Genomic DNA, 17,830 nt, shown 5'->3' on the forward strand with positions numbered 1-17,830 from the left:
ACACACAATTCAGGTGATAGGTGACTATTCAAAATGTAAAAATGGGCTGTTGTAGAATATCATGCAGTGAGGCTCTCGGGCATTTAATTATTAGTAATTAGTTTAGTTTATTCAGTCATGACAACACCAAATATTGTACACAGTATTGACATTTCACACAAAATCACAAAATCATTAACTCAAGAATCATGTGTTGAATATTGACTGAAAAGGCATAGGCATAGGCATAGGCATAGGCATTCTGTGTTGCTTTCAAATTTTTTTGTCTCCCCCAGGTCAATTTTTCTCATTTAGAGGATTTCCTGTTAAGTCAACACACATGTAGACATAGTTTCCTTTTCCATCCTCCTCTTGTCTTTTGTTTGGGGAATAATCTCTTGAAATGTGCTGACAGAGATGTTCATATTTTTACTCTGAAAATTTAACAATTTAAATGTGAGGCATTATTTTTTAATAAACTATCCAGCATCATACAAGAATTAAAAGCTCCACCTTGAACAGACTTGAAGTCAATATAAAGGCATACTGCTAAAACACATTGTGCTAAAACCTCTCCTGACTAAAGGACTTTGACTTTACCTTTCGCTTTATGCTATTGATAGTTTTACTTAAGTACTTCCTTTACAGCTGCCAACAGCCTGCCAACATTCCAAGTTACAGAATAGGTGAAACAAAGCAAGGCAATGTGCTTGGGGCCCCAGGCCCCCTTATCACTAGATCTGCCCGTCGTAATAATAATGAAAGCAAACAGCAAATACTGCGTCCTTGTATTCATAAAGAATGTCATCCAAAGACTGACTAAAACAAAGCTAAAAACAAAGTAGTCTGAGGAAGTCTAAACGAGTCATTTTCTACTTCTGAACATTTCACTGTTTATTCATTCAAACACTTTGCGGCGGTGAGGAAAAGCTCTGCTGTTCACTATCTCTCCAACTGCACTGTGCTAAGTGTCATCTCCCATCAATCAATCGGCTGTGTGATTAGTGATCAGGGTGATCCAAAAATGCATGATGAAAAAAAAATATGTCTACTTGATTCTGTCAGTTGCAGAAATAATCTCTTTGAAGGAGGCAAAGTTTACGTGGCAATGCGCTGCCCCTCATCAGAGGTGGAATACTGAAACTAACTGAAAACGCCTCTTATCTGACGTAACACAGGACTGTCCCATATTGAAAAATAAAATCCCTTGCCCTTTACTAAATCACTACAAGACACAATCTGTCCTGCATTTTTGTGCACAGAACTGTTATAATGAGGATTATACGAAGAGTTTGCTGAAGTATTGGTAGGGACAATTCTGTCCTCTCAAAATATTGGCAGGGACATGTCCCTACCATCCATATGCAAACCTGTGCCGTTGTTCTTCATTAATTATCATTAGAATCTTCGCTCTGCTTTTAAACAGAGATATGTGTCTAACAGACTGAAAACTTTATATTATTAGATAAAAAAGATGTTCCAAATGTCAATATGTCACAACACTCAGCATATTGCAAAACACTTCAAATCGGAGCCCTGACCCATTCTTTACAATTTACTCAATCACAAAAATCACTCCTTGTGCTGATGCCCTCATAAGTTGATGGGTACTCTCATTTGTTTACTACCTCCTGCGTGCACACACATCTCACTAATTATGTCCCTCGGAAACACGTCTGATTAACGTGACCCGAAACAGCACTGCTTTCAACACTCACCTTCTCAGGTATGCTGGGGAGTTCCCTTGTGTCAGGCACAGTGAAGAAGGAATGCTGGAGAAAACACAACATAAGAGGCTAAGAGCTAGTCTGAATCCATTTCAATGTTGTACAAAGCAATGCAAGAGGCTGTAAAAAATATGCAGTCAACTTATTTTTCCTATAAAGTAGATATGTATGGTGATGCATCGGAACAGTTAGTGAAGTAATCCTGTGGTGCTGGTAGTTTAACTGAAATTTCTTTTGTTTTGTTTCCAGTTAAATGTGAGCTCAGCCGGATGTGATGTGGTGAAGTCAGACTTACAACACCAAGATGAACAGGGACACCCGGCTCAGGAATGGGGAGTGTATGTAGGGACACCAGGAACTCTTGCCATTGACTTTCCTGAAACATTCAGAGGGTTCAAAATCCATGCAATGGCCATTTCAAAACTACACTAAGCTACTAGTCACATGCACAAAACATAACTCCAAAGTCAAATGAGCTGACTGGATAAACAAAGTACTGTTTTCATGTAAACTCATGTCTTTTTCAGATGCCAGTTTTTCTACTCCATTATCTGAAGCCAACAAGACAAATCTGGGTGGAAACTGAGGCTAACAAGAAAGTTATCTTTAAATTCTCAAAGAGCAAAATACTGATGAAAGTTCACATCTAGCCACACTTTTAGTAAAGACAATTTCAACAAATCTGTAACGGAGGTCGAGACTCTAATATAATGTAGTGTCCCCATAACAAGATTAGTCCCCTGTCATGTTTCACCTGGCCTTTGATGGTGTAGTCTGCCAGGATATTAAGCAGCTTGTAGAAGACTTCAAACCAGGGCAGGTAGCTGAGAAGAAGGTAGATTTATTAGTCATTTTTTAAACAAATTTTAAAAAACTAAATTACAATTTGTCCTTGATCCTGCTACATCTTTGGAGTGGAAGGATGAGTTGATTAAAATCACCAGCTACTATGAAAATTCCATCCGGTTGCTCGGGCATGTTGCTGCTTGTGGCATCATACAATTTCTGCAGTGCAGTATCAGACAAAGCTGAGCTTTAGACTGAGAGTAACAGAGTTTGGGGCAAACAGCACACCTTAAGGATGGTTTCATTTGACATTTATAAAATTGTAGCACCCAGTCCATTTTCACTCTTAACACAGTGAAGCAAAATGAGTGGTGATGGGTTTCATTGGGCCACCTTCTCCAAGATCATGTGAGTTTCTGGTTTCCTTTTTATCAAACATCCTTACGATGTAAATAGCTACATTTTTGCTATATTCAGCTAACACTATCCCGACACTACAGAATGTTGGTGCTGTAAATAATTTTTAAAATGTTTTTTTTTATTGATTTTAATCTGTTTTAATGACTGCAGATTGCGCTAAAGGTCAGGCTATTAAAATTCTAACTCTATTATTCGAAACCCAACAGATATATCTGTCAGCTGATTTTATCAGCTGATATTGGCCAATCACAGATACAGATTATTTTTAACAGAACAAAATGCAGAAAAAGATGCTTAGGCTAATTTAAAATGAAGTTTAGCGTTTCAGTGCACTGATCCAGTTTTTAATGATAAAGTTTATTCTTAAACTGCAAAATATCCTGCCTCTATTACATATCTTTGTCACAAGTATTGGATAACCATATATGAAGGATAATTGCATGATATCACATAAATAATATAGACCAATAAATCAATATCAGAATTTTTTACTCTAAAATATCGGTATCAGCCCTGAAAATCTAGTATTGGTATTATAAAAAATCTTATAACTCTATTCCACTCTAATGCATAAGGGTTTAGTAGCTTTTATCAGCATTTCCACCTCACACTGTGACTTGTGTAAATGCACATACCCACCTGAGGATGCAGTAGCAGGTGTGGGCTCCTGAGGAGAGGCGACAGAAGCCAAATCTCTGTTTGCTCTCAATATCAGTCAACACAAAGGTGAAGTTCTGACCAACCTGGTTCACTGTCAGACTGCAAGGGGGAGCGAGGTTCAGATAGCAGAGTGAGAGTGAGAGAGAAAGAGAGAGAGAGAGAGAGAGAGAGAAGTGAGGGGGAGATACTGATTCTTTAAAAACCTTTTTTTCTTTTTCTTAATGTCCACACATTATTTTCATGACAAAAAAAGTGTTATCAATAAATTGTAATTCAGTATTGCACAATGTCACACGTCACACACCACAACAACATCACACATCGCAACAAACTCACCAACACCTATATAAATATAAAATTAAAATATTAGGCTTGGGCGGTATACCAGTATTTAGTATTTAGGAATACCAAAGGTATGTTTTTCAGTACCATAATAAATGCAGGTGCTACTCTTTCTATTAAACTCATTGTATGTAGTGCACTGCATGCATGCACCAAAACTCTTCAGTCTCTACTGGTGGAACAGGCAGCTGAGCCGACAGACATCAGGACTCAGAGTGGTGCGGGGGAATCAATTACAGGACTGTAAATCAGCCGGACAGCTACAGTAGAGAAAGACCATGGGGAAAAACTGCATGTTTTTCACATCAATGAAGTTTGAGGAGACCTCAGAAAAAACGTTGGGACTTCTTTAAATCATCATCACAACACCAATGACATTACAATGCTAGCAATGCTATGTATTATTTGCTGCACCTCATTCCTCGTCAAGTATTGAACTTTATTAGTTAGTCAGATTTATGGATATATAATTCATCATGTAGCGTATTGTCTGACATGTATTGACAGAGCATAGTTCAACATGCTGCAGGCTTAACTGTTATTGGAGCACAGAGTGAAAAAGGCCGGACTTAGGAAAGGCTCTGCATGTGGTAAAATGTAACCTTCCAGTGAACACATCTCTTCTTCTTGTTGCTACTATTAGAACATTAGTAAGGACTAATGGAAGTAAATTCATCTGTTGATTTTTATTATAGATCTTTACAGATAAGCTATATTTTAGAAGCAGCAAGTAGACACAGTGAGAAAGAATAAATTATGTGTTAAATTCGAAAATTCCCTTGGCTATAAGTACAACTCCAATTCCCAAAAAAAAGTGGGCAACAAAAGACCAGCAAAATTGTTATTTGAAAAACACAAGTTTGAAACCTTCCACAAGTAAACAGGTTAATTGGTAATATATTTAAGTATCACAACTTTAAGGGGAGCCCTCGAAAGGTTCGGATGCTCATAAGCAAGAATGGTCACTTTGTAAAAAACTGCGTAAGCAAACAGTCCAGCAAAAGCATGACTGCAAAAAATGTAACCATTTTACCATCTACTATCCAAAATATCATCAAAAGCTTCCAAAAATCAGAAAAAAATCTCTGCACATAAGGAGCAAGGCTGAAAACCAAAATTGAATAACTGTGACCTTTGACCCTTCAGGATGCACTGCATTAAAAACTGATGTGATTGTAAATGGATTGTAATTGTACAGCACTTTTTCTAGTCTTTTTTACCACTCAAAGCGCTTTCACAGGCCATGTTACATTCACCCATTCACACACAGATTTGGGTCCGAGGCTACCTACTAGGTAGTAACCGTTAATACGCATGCGCACTCCGATGATGCAGCATCGGTAGCAATTTGTGTTCAGTATCTTGCCCAAGGATACTTCGACAGGTTGCCCGGAGGAGCCGGAGATCGAACTGCTGACCTTCCAATTAGAGGACGACCCACTATACCTCTGAGCCACAGCCGCCCCATTGTATAAAGGTTATTACTACATGGGCTCAGGAACACTTTGGAACACCATTGTTAGTAAACACAGTTCATCACTGCATCTACAAATGCAAGTTCAGACTCTATAATGCAAATTGAAAGCCAGTTATTAACAACATCCACAAACATGGGCGAACTTCTCTGGACCTGAGTTCATCTGAGATGGACTGACACTAAGTGGAAAAGTGTACTGTGGTCTGACAAGTCCACATTTCAAATTGTTGTTGGAAATCATGTACGTCATGTCCTCTGGGCTAAAGAGGGAAATGACCATCCAGATTGTTACCAGCTCAAACGTCATTCAAGATGTGTTCCAACAACATGGCTTTGTAGTGAAAGAGTGCAGCTATTAGACTGACCTGCTGCAGTCCAGACCTGTCTCCCACTGGGACTGTATTACGCATTGTACAGCAAAAAATACAGCTATGGAGAACATTTTTGTTTTATTCTATAAACTACTGACAACATTTTCCCAAATTCTAAATAAAAATCTTGTCATTTAGTGCATTTATTTGCAGAAAATAACAACTGGTCAAAATAACTCAAATGAGGGGTGCCTGTGGCTCAGAGGTAGAGTGGGTCGTCCTATAATTGGAAGGTCAGCAATTTGATCCCGGGTCCTCCAGGCAGCATGTCGCAGTATCCTTGGGCAAGATATGTCGGGGTGCGCGTGTGTTTGAATGGTTATTGAGTAGCAGGTGGCACAATAAACGGTAGCCTCAGCTATCAGTGTGAATGTGTGTGTGAATGGGTGAATGTGACATGTAGTGTGAAAGTGTTTTGAGTGGTGAAAAAGACTAGAAAAACACACAAGTACAGTCCATTTACCATTTATGAGGCAGTGTTTTCAGACCCTGAATAAAACAAAGAAAACAAGTTCATATTCATTTACAAAACAACACAAAAATAATGTTTTAAGTTTGGAAGAGTTCATTAATCAATATTTGGTGAAAGCTTTCATGCGTTACGGCATGCTCTCCATCGGTCTTTCACATTACTGCGGGGTGACTGGCACAAAATTAAGAAAAACCTTGTTGGTGAATAGATTCATGCGTTGCTCACAAAGACAAATTTTGCCCATTCTAAAGCATCCTCAGATCATCACCAGTCCTCCGGCAAATTTCGGTGCAAGACACTATGGTCTTAAGCCTCTCCAGGTCTCTGTCTAACCCTATGACTTCCACATAGCGGTCAAAACTGAAGGTTTGGCTTATCAGAAAAGATTAATCCAGTCCTCTATACGGTCCAGTCCTTGTGGTCTTTTTTTAACTTCAGCCTGACTCTTCGTTGTTCTCCTGAATTAATGGCTTTTTTCCCTAACTTTTCACGACATTCCTTTTCATTTGACTGGTATTGTATGGTACTGGTATGGTCAATGGTTATTTTTTATTCATATTATCCTGAGGTACTGCTGGCACTGCTTTTGCAATCCAGCTGGTCCTTTTACAAGAGGATAGTGATGACCACAGCAGTTGCTTTTATACTTTACCTTGTAAAAATACGGTTCAGGTGGGTCACCTAATTTAGAACCTCAGTAAGACATATAAAGGAGGTGTGTTTGTGTTGGAATGGAATGGCTGCCATACATGTAGAGATGCTGACCTAAGAAAAATCTTTAGTGCTCTCTCAATTTTTTACACGCGCTGTAGGTCAAAAAAGATTCACAAATCATTGCTTCCCACTGTTTTCGGGGGTTGTAATATATACTCAAGAATGCACTGTATGTCAAAACTATTGTGTGTGTGTGTGTTTATGTGTCTGTGTGTGCGTGCATATATGTGTGCATGTGTGTGTGTGTGTGTGTGTGTCTGTCTGTCTGTCTGTGAGTGCGTGCATATATGTGTGCATGTGTGTGTGCGCGTGTCTGTGCATGTATACCTGTCCATGCTGAAGGGAAAGCAGAACTTGGGCACAGTCTGAAGAGTTTCCTGTGGGACCCAGATGACAGGTCGTTGCATATGTTATCAATATGTACTTGTAATGGTCCATGGTATTAAAGTGAAAAAATTTAATAATGTAATGTGGAGGAATTGATCTGTGACTGAGGGAGATTAAGAGCAAAGCACACATGGACATTACCAAAGAAAAATGGCATCACAGGTTGTCCAACTTTCCCATCTATGACATTAATAAATACAGTGCAAAACAGTGGCGCATGCTTTTGAAAAACTTAAACCTGTGTTTGACATATGGATAAGAAAAAAAACTACTGGTGAAAAAGAAACCAATGAACAACAAAAAAACAAAAACAAGTAAAATATATTATGTCTTTCAAACCTGGTCTGTGTAGTCTTCAGGGAACTGCCTTCGCACCTCTGGCCCTGTTAGAAATGAATGGACATGACATTACTTTGGAGAAGTGAACAGGACCAAATGTGTGGATCAAGTTTAACAACTAACAGCCAAAGTATGTGGAATACAGATACAATATAATTATGAGGAACGATGTATTCTTATTAACACAGACAGAAAATGTTTTATCCATGTCTTTCACGACCGCACTTTGTGCAGTATTAACTTTGTCAATAGGCTATAACACAACAAAGGAGGAAATAATTCAATACAATTATATTTACAAAGCCCAATCTTACAAATCACAGTTCCTCAAAGTCACACAATAACACAAAGTAACTAACAGACTGTGGCAGCAGTAGACCAGCAGCACATGTGTTTAGTGAGCTTAAATGACTGTTTTTGTCAGTGGAGTCGGAACAGGCTGTCTGATGGAAAGGTAGAGCAGTGAAAATACTCTCAATATACAACTGATATTGATTTTTTTATGTGGAACTTTTTTAGGTGGCTAATATATGTTTAGACGCTGACCCTCCACTACTGTATGTTGCTTAGCTACTGTGTCAGACTCCAGCCAGCTCCAAACTGGGGGTATGCTGACTGACATCTACTGTGTGTTGTACACTGACTATGGATAATTGCCCCATACAACCCCACTTTAAAAATCTGAACGATCCCTAACAGTGACAAAAGGGACACATCTTTTTGGTGGTAGTGACGAGTTTGTTGTTGATTGTGTTTTGAAACACGGGTTTCAAACACTCAAAGCAGGAGAATTTCACTCAAAGCAGGAGAATTTCAGTGTTGTGCTGCTCAGTATAAAATGATGTGCTGTTTGCTCTTTCTGTTTTGTTAGTGATAACAGAGCTTCAGAAAATGTGCTGAAGCAGGTGAGACAAACTGGACGTAGAAACTTCAGAAAATACACTTTAGTCACTCATGTCTAATGTAAACTGGCATTGTTGTCACATTTCCTTTTCTGCTACCCCAAGTTTGAAAGTTGAAATGCAACATGGTCTCATACATGGAGCCTTGATGGCTGGCTGTAATTACTGCTCAGGATCAGTAGAAAGGAAAGATTGGCAGTACAGGATAAGCTGTTCCTTTGGTCTTTAGATACTTACCAGAGCTGTGTGTGCCTGGATGGGCTACCTCTAGGTACACCTCAAATGTGGACTCTGGGCTCTCCCTGGAACAGAGGAGGAAACTTATTACTGTGCTCTGTGCATTTTATGGACAAAATGATGAAAATAAGCACATACATAATATACTGTAGCCATCCATTTCAAAGAATAGTTAATAAAGTTAATAGTTAATTTTTGGACTTTATTTAAGACTTACACTAACAAGCAACAGAAGCTGTACTAAGCAAGTGACTTTGATCTTCCATACAAACAAACTTTCATTTGCCTGTATGTCCCTTTATATCAGTTTGTGTCTCCTGTCTAAATTCTGAGGTTTTTGCAGATGCGTGAACACAGCAGTTTGTGACTCATCGGGTGGATAACTGAGCCAAACATTGTGTGCGTGTGTGTGTGTGCACTGGGGGAGAATCCATTTTTTGATGGAAGTAAGTATGTAAAGTATGCCTCCTTTCAGCTAGGTGCTATTGGACATTCCTCTGGTTGACCTTTTACGCCACATACTATACCCAACAAGTTAGCAAGCGGCAAACAGGTTGCAGAGAGAAAGAGTGTGTGTGACCTGTGCTGTTGAACCCTTGCAAAGTGGTATGGATATTCTTCTTCCCTGACGTGCTGACGTAATGCGGGTAAGCGTGATACCTCACTTCTGGTGCATTTTTGTCTGTACCTCTAGTAAAGTAGCGTTTCTGTGCTACTGCTACAAGCGATTCCCAGCTAATCACCTAACTTGCTCCTTACTTCGGCTGCTTTTTACTTGTCTGTGACTGAAAACTCACATAAGTTTTACACAAACACTCACAGCTGTCTTCTCCTCTCAGCGGTTTTTGTATTCTGTTTAATCACACAGCCGCTCACTCACTGTTAGCTCGTTAGCTACTTAATTATTAGCTCTGGTTAGCGATGGCTTCTCCCTGCTCTTCTCCCTCTTCTGCTGCTCTCTCCTGCTCAGTGTGTCAGATGTTTAGTTACTCCTCTGCCTCCTTCAGTGATAGTGGTACTTGTAACAAGTGTAGTTTATTTGCTGTGCTGGAGGCGAGGCTTAGCGATCTGGAAGCGCGGCTCCGCACCATGGAAAAGCCCTTTTTAGCTGCGATAATGAGCAAGCCCCCTGTAGCTGGTGTGGACCGACATAGCATAACCTCTGCTAGCCGTCCCCCGGCACCCTCGTGCAGCAGGGAGGCTGGGTGACTGTCTGAGCGAAGCATAGTAAGCCAAAGCCCACGGTACACCTCCCACCCCCGCTTCACGTTTCAAATAAGTACTCCCCGCTCAGCGACACACCTGCTGAAGACACAACCCTGGTCAATGGTAGCTCTGTTTTGCGAAACATGAAGTTAGTGACACCAGCGGCCATAGTCAAACGCATCCCTGGGGCCAGAGTGGGCGAGTCAAATTTAAAGCTGCTGACTAAGGCTAAGCATAAATACAGTAAGATTGCTATTCATGTCGGCGGCAATGACACCCGGTTACGCCAATCAGAGGTCACTAAAACTAAAACACAGTCGGTGTGTGAGTACGCAAAGACGATGTCGGACACCATAATCTTCTTCGGACCCCTCCCCAATGTGACCAGTGATGACATGTTTAGCTGCATGTTATCACTCAACTGCTGGTTGTCGAGGTGGTGTCCAGCAAATGATGTAGGCTTCGTTAATAACTGACACTCCTTTTGGGGTAAACCTGGTCTTATCTGGAGGGATGGTATCCATTCCACTTTGGAAGTAGCTGCTCTCCTATCTAGGAACCTGGCCAAGTTTATTAGAGGCCCAAAGCCATGACATCCCAGATTTGGGACCAGAGTGCAGAGTCTTACATGCTTCTCTGAGCTTCTAGCACAGTCACACACCCATCTGGTAAATGTTATAAAAACGGTATCTGTCCCCCAACCACTTCATTTGTTTACATCTAAAATGAACAAAAGAGTAGTTGTACAAGAAAATCTCATAAAAATGAATACATCTCTTGTCAAACAGCATCATAACAGGAGAATTAAATGTGAACTATTGAACGTTAGATCCCTATCAACCAAAGCTCTTTTAGTCACTGATTTAATATTGGATAACCATATTGATTTATTCTGCCTCACAGAGACCTGGCTTTGTCCTGATGAGTATGTTAGCCTGAATGAATCTACTCCTCCTGGTCATATAAATAGTCATGTTGCGCGCGACACTGGCCGAGGAGGGGGAGTCGCTGCTATTTTTGATTCAAGCTTAGCAATTCACCCTAAAGCTAAGCTAAACTATAGTTCATTTGAAAGCCTTTTCCTTCGTCTTTCTCACCCATCCTGAAAAACTCTCCAGCAAATTCTATTTGTTATAGTGTACCCCACCGTCAGCCCATATTCTGAATTTCTATCTGAATTCTCTGAGCTTATATCAAGTTAAAAACAATCCCAGGTTTCTATTCAACACTGTAGCCAGGCTGACTCAGAGTCACAGCTCCATAGAGCCTTGTATTCCTTCAGCCCTAAGCAGTGATGACTTTATGAGTTTCTTTAATGACAAAATTATAACTATTCGAGATAGAATCCATCAACTCTTGCCCTTACCTGACCTGACCCTGGACACAGGTAGTTTGGATATGGCAGCAAGGCCTGAAATTTATTTGGACAGTTTTTCCCCCATTGACCTTCGCCGACTCTCTACTTTGATTTCTGCATCTAAGCCATCAGCATGCCTTCTAGACCCCATCCCACCTAGGCTACTTAAGGAAGCTTTACTCTTATTAGACAATTCTTTATTAGATATAATCAGTGTGTCTTTATTAACGGGCTATGTACCACAGTCCTTTAAAGTAGCTGTCATTAAACCCCTTCTAAAGAAGCCCATTCTCGATCCTGAGATTTTAGCTAACTATAGACCGATATCTAATCTCCCCTTTATTTCTAAAATCCTTGAGAGAGTGGTTGCTTATCAACTCTGTGACTTTCTCCAAGACATTAGTTTATTCAAGGACTTTCAGTCAGGCTTCAGAGTTCATCATAGTACAGAGACAGCACTAGCAAAAATTAATAACGACTGTTTTAATCCTATTAGATCTCAGTGCTGCTTTTGACACCATTGACCATCAAATCTTACTGCACAGACTGGAAAACTTAATTGGCCTTAAAGGAACGTCACTAGCCTGGTTTAAGTCATACTTATCAGATCATTCCCAATTTGTTCACATCAATGATCAATCCTCTGCGCATACTAAGGTCTGCTTCGGAGTGCCACAAGGTTCTGTGCTTGGACCAATCCTTTTTACTTTATATATGCTTCCTCTGGGCAACATTATTAGAAAACACTATAAATTTTCTATTGTTATGCTGACGATACACAAATATATCTATCTATGAAACCAGATGAAACTGATCAGCTATCTAGACTTCAAACATGTCTTAAGGATGTAAAAGCCTGGATGAGCTGTAATTTCTTGATGCTGAATTCAGACAAAACTGAAGTTATTGTTCTTGGCCCTAAACACCTCAGAAACTCCCTTGCTAACAATGTAATTTCTCTAGATGGCATCACCTTGGCCTCTAGCACAACTGTAAGGAACCTCAAAGTTTTATTTGATCAAGATTTATCTTTTCCTCCCATATAAAACAAACTTCAAGGACAGCTTTCTTTCACTTGCGCAACGTCTCAAAAATTAGACATATCCTGTCCCCAAAAAAATGCTGAAAAAATAGTACATGCATTTGTCACTTCTAGGCTGGATTAGTGTAACTCCCTATTATTTGGTTGCCCCAACAAATTTCTTAGGGTCTCTCCAGCTGGTGCAGAACGCTGCTGCACGTGTTCTAACAGGAACCAAGAAAAGAAAAAAAAGAAAAATTTCTCCTGTTTTAGCTTCGTTGCACTGGCTCCCTGTGAAATCCAGGATTTAATTTAAAATCCTCCTCCTTACTTACAAAGCTCAGATAGGACCATTTAGGTCAGGCTCCATCCATTCCATAGGAACCAGAGCCTTCAGCTACCACGCTCCTCTCCTATGGAACCATCTTCCAGTTTCGGTCAGGGAGGCAGACACCGTTTCCACTTTTAAGGGTAGACTTAAGACCTTCCTCTTTGATGAAGTTTATAATTAGGGCTGGCTCAGGCTGCCTGGACCAGCCCATAGTTAGGCTGACATAGGTTTAATCTGCCAGGGGAATTTCTTTGATACGCTGAGCTCCTTTTCTTTCTCTTACTCCCGCCATCTGAAAATCCAGCACGTCTGTTTACTGCATTACACTTACTGCTTTGCTTAGCCTTGTATCTGTGATAGCCATTTGTTAACTTAGCTTAGCCTCAGTAGTCTAGCTTAGCTTTGCATCTGTGATAGCCATGTGGGACTGTCACTACCTGGGGCTTGCGATTACGGAGCGTGGGTCTGTTGAACAGCACTACGCTAATCCCGTTGCCTCTCAGGAGCATTCCTGCTCCCTTGTTTCCTAGTTTTCCCGGATCCTGGCCGCAACCTTGGCTGTGCCTGTTTGTGGTGATAGCTGTGCGGGCACTGTGACCCTGCCTTTGGTTGTGCTCATTCTGTAGCTGCACTGATACTGTACCCCCTGCTTGTCCTGATTGTGGTCTTGGTCCTGGTTGCGCCGATGCCATGATCATGCCTTTGGACACCTCCCTATCAATATACGCATGAGACTCTTATCAACACCCACAATATCATCATAGAGTGCATTTAATTTCAAACCTATCGTTATTGTAATATGACATGCGTCTGTTTCCACTCCCCCTCTCTCTTTCTCTTTCCTTTTTGCCAAGATTGTATTTCATTTGTTATTTACGACATCTATTGCATGTCCGTCCGTCATCATCATCCTCTGCTGCTCTTCCTGAGACACCCCCCCACCCCACCCGGTTACTTGACTTGACATGTCAAACGGTGAAAATATGGATAACTTTTCTGCACTGTACATTTTGTACATGCTCTACCCTTTCCTTTTTTTCAACATGCGTGGTTCTTCTAGCACTCTCCATGTTGATTTTGTCATCTTGTTTTGTTTTCTTCCCTTCTTTGTTTTTCTAGGCTTTCTTTTACAAATTTGTGCCATTGGATTTGAGGGTAAAAGCCCAGCGCAGGAACTATGGAGCATGCAAAGAACGCCAAGGCCAGTTCAGGCCCACTTGAGCTGCATACATGAAAGAGTAAATCGACCCCCAACCACATTTTCTAGGTGTGTTATGTGCATCTTTGAGAAATTTACCTTAATACGAATTCAGTCAAACTAACATGTTTACATGCCCCATTTTAAGTCAAGTCAAGTCAATTTCATTTATAAAGCCCATTTTCACAAAACACGGTTTGCCTCAGATGGCTTTACAGCGTACGACATCCCTCTGCCCTTAAACCCTCACATCACCTCAGGAAAAACTCCCGAAAACCACGGATGCATGTCATATTACATTAACGATAGGTGTGAAATTACTAAATGCAGTCCATGATAATATTGTGGGTGTTGCTCATGTTAAAAGGCAGTAGAGGGTTGCGTCGAGCACGATTATGGCATCGGAGCAACCACGACCCACAACACAGGCGTAGCTTAAGGCAGGACCACAGCAGTGGCAAAACCAAGGCCACAGTCAGGGAGAGCTGGGGGTACAGTATCAGTGCAGCCAGAGCACAAGTGCGACCAAAGGCAGGATCACAGCACCAGCACAGCTTTAGTTGGACTAACACAATAATTCAACTTTAGGAAAACTCAACTTATAATAATTATAATAATATAATAATTATAATAATTCAACTTTAAGGAAACAAATATGTCATTCAGATAACTTGGAGGGGTGTTTAAGTGAAGCAAGGCCACTTAAGTCTATCAGTAACACTTCCTGATGAGACTTTGCACACAGTCAGTGAACTAAAATCAGAACCAAAAGTGACTGAGGTCTTTGTCAACAACCATCAACCCAATCTGTCTCAAACATAAGCTACAAAATGCTGTATGTGATACCAAATTTCCCATTGCTGATGTACCTACCGCTGACAGCGGTAGGTACATCAGCACCACACCTCTGCTAAACTGTCTGCACAGACTGACTGCTGTCAGATACAAGGTGGAGGAACAGAGGAGGCTGCTGCTCTCAGAGGAACACTGCTATGGGCCAGGCTGTTTTTAATAAAATAATAGGGGGTTCCATTACATAGTGATTGAGAAATATTTAGTCCCAAAACTCTGAAATTTAAACATGTTTAGTCTAACAATACCAGAATTAGCCTTCAAGCTTCCCTGTGTGTATTATGACAGAGTATTGCCTCTGGGGCTGTTACAATCCCTAAATTCCTAGACACAATACAGAAGACATGACCTCTGTCTCAATGGCAGCCATTGTGTCATCCTCTTCAGGGCTGCAGCTGACTGAAGAAATCGTCACCATAGGCCAGCTGCATACAACGAGACATTTCATTTGAAGCCATCTCAGATTAACCCTTTGAAACCTGGAGAGACATCACTTTTCTTATGCTGCTTTCAGATACTCAATACACAAGTATTTAACCCTTTGGGCCCTGTGCAAGGTGGCCTGATTTCTTTCAAAAACATGGGGAAAAGTCAATGGGAAATTTGGTATGAAATGTTGAACAAATGCAAGAAATTAGTAGATTTAGAAAAATAGGTTTAAAAAAAGCTAGGGGGAAATGTCTAGGAAAAAGTACATTTATAATTACATATTTAAATTATGTTACAAAATTATTATAATTTTTAAGCACTTTTTCAAAAGTCTTTCTTTCTTTCTTGTGTCTGTTTTATTACTAAATTTCAGGTAGTTTTCTTATACTTTTTATTAATTTCTCATTTAATTGCTTCTTCACGTGTTTTTAAAAGAAATCAAGTCTCAAAGGGTTAATGCAATAAAATAGAATAAGATGCTGACACTTGTTAATGATCAACATGTCCCACACAAGGCTGGGACCCTGTCACATCAGCCTGCACACACGCTGGACTGACAACACGTCTGCAGGCTGCAGTGTGTCCAAATGTCTTCAACTCGTCTCGTGTTACTGTGCCTTTGCTGCTGGACCAAGAAGCCTCAGAGCTCTCAGTGATAATGTAACGGTACAGATGTGACAATCATCTCCCCACAGCTAAAACTCAGTAGCTTATCCAGCATAACACCTTCAGAGACAGTGGACTGAATGTCCCAGTTTACACAAAGCTAACGGCAGACTGGTCACAGCCCTACAATATTAGCATAATGTCCGAGCAGTGACATCAGGCTAGAATTCCTGTAGTCCCTCAATCTAGCATCCGGTATAAGAAGAAAATGTGACCTAGTTACCGTGTTGACATGTCTGTAACGTCACATGCACAAACATCACATCAAACCACTGCTACACATCTGTATATACAGAGCTTTTCACTGACATGTATGATCTTGTTGAATAAAAACCCCGAGTAACAGTTGAAAGGCGCTGTTTGGGGCTCAGTGCGTGGAGGAGCCCACCGCCACTGTTTTTAGCCTGTGTCGCAACAAGTCAGGGCCTTCACTGAGCTCTATGTTCCCCGATGACTCACAGGAACAGAGCTAACACAGCAGCAGGCTGCCAACAAGTTCTGCTACGGCGCCGGACAAATGGTCTTACTTGATTCGGGACCCCATCCTTGATGTCAGCCCGCTGTCGGTGTCGGCAGCGTATTTCAGTGCGCAGACGCGTCTGTCGGGAGCTTTCTTTCCGACGCTAAGCTGTCACACAGAGATACACAGCGCCATGGTCTGTGTTCACGCGTACATCACGCTCCGCCTCGCGCTGAACTCTGGGACTTGTAGTTAGATTGTAGAAGACGTGTAAGTCTGTAATACAGGCAGTGAGCTGTTAGAAACTGCAGCTTCCACAATACATGCTGTAGACGACGGCTGGGTCGCGTGGTTCTTCTGTATGCCGTTATTTACTTTACCGCTTTTAAAGATCTTTGTTGAAATTCCACAGTGAGATCGCAATTACATATTGAGACAAATAAGGCGCAAACCAGTGCCGAGTAGGCTACAAACCTCCATGGACTGCACAGAGTCAATAATATGTCATTACTTATGTATTGATATAAAATCTCCGCTTTTGAACGTCATAACTCTAATTGCAATTGCTGTTATCATTGTTGTTTTCTTGTTTTATATCTAAAGTGATTTGTACATTGTACTGTTGAATACAATTGGTGAAACAGTGCGTTTTGCTTTCCATCAGTGTAAACACATAACAAATGGGCAATCATTTTTCATAATAGCTCAGTGTGTTTAAATGACAATTTATCTAGCCTAAAACAATTACAGACAAGGCTTGCTCAACTTCTCCCAGACTCCCTGACTCCGTGAGAAGACGTTGCTTTGTCTCATTCTCATTACATTGACTCACTTGACATTTTTTTTGTCCTTACACAGCAGCTCCAAGACACAACAGCTCTAACAGGAAGTCTTCTCTCTGATATTGGCAAACTTACATCCTCTCTCAGAGATTCTTATTTTTTAGATCATAAATAACGTCTGTGCCTATATAAGTTCAAAACTTCTAATAAATTAACCTCTCGTTTTTTAAATCATTTGTATAGCCTATTGTAGGCTACATTATTTTGCTATTGTCTGCTTGTAAATGTGTTCTGCAGTAAAACCTCCATGCAATAATTTAGAATGAAGGCCATGCCTGGCTCGACCTGTGCTTTTCACACACTGAAAGATTATCCAAGAGGGTATTTCTGTTAATGGCAGCAGATATGTTTAGGCCATTTTTAATCTGCCAACAAGATCTATAGCACCAGAACCACCATATCCTTTTGTTTCAAACATTAATTTCCTTTTAGTGACTTTCCACCAGATAAAAGAGTAACTAAACCTCCCATTTCTGGCTTGAGTGCCTCCTCCCTGGAATGTGATAAAAGTCTCAGAAATGGGAAGGGCTTGGAGGGGGGCTATGGCACGCCCAGTCACCCAACTGTGCCACCTCTTGATCCACAGCACCTCCCTGCACCCACGCAAAGTATTCGGTTAGTGAGAGGCCGGTGATGGGGCAGTGACAGGGGGCTC

General features: G+C 40.8%; 1 protein-coding gene across 3 annotated transcripts in view; it reads right to left on the minus strand.

Annotated features, from left to right (window-relative positions):
• Positions 1-16,565, minus strand: part of dennd1a (DENN/MADD domain containing 1A) — a 47,602-nt gene extending 31,037 nt beyond the window's left edge. For all 3 annotated transcript variants that reach the window (XM_042508719.2, XM_088070749.1, XM_088070748.1), the window contains exons 1-8: positions 16,401-16,565; positions 8,814-8,878; positions 7,675-7,718; positions 7,276-7,325; positions 3,552-3,671; positions 2,461-2,530; positions 2,002-2,082; positions 1,698-1,751 (exon numbers count right to left, since the gene is read on the minus strand). In XM_042508719.2, the coding sequence (XP_042364653.1) occupies positions 1,698-1,751; positions 2,002-2,082; positions 2,461-2,530; positions 3,552-3,671; positions 7,276-7,325; positions 7,675-7,718; positions 8,814-8,878; positions 16,401-16,417 (501 nt within the window). In that variant the 5' untranslated portion in view covers positions 16,418-16,565. The remainder of the gene's footprint in view (positions 1-1,697; positions 1,752-2,001; positions 2,083-2,460; positions 2,531-3,551; positions 3,672-7,275; positions 7,326-7,674; positions 7,719-8,813; positions 8,879-16,400) is intronic.
• Positions 16,566-17,830: the final 1,265 nt, after the last annotated feature.

Source organism: Plectropomus leopardus, chromosome 20 (assembly GCF_026936395.1).
Source record: "Plectropomus leopardus strain MGB_pleo_1.0 chromosome 20, ASM2693639v1, whole genome shotgun sequence".
NCBI classification, from domain to species: domain Eukaryota; kingdom Metazoa; phylum Chordata; class Actinopteri; order Perciformes; family Serranidae; genus Plectropomus; species Plectropomus leopardus.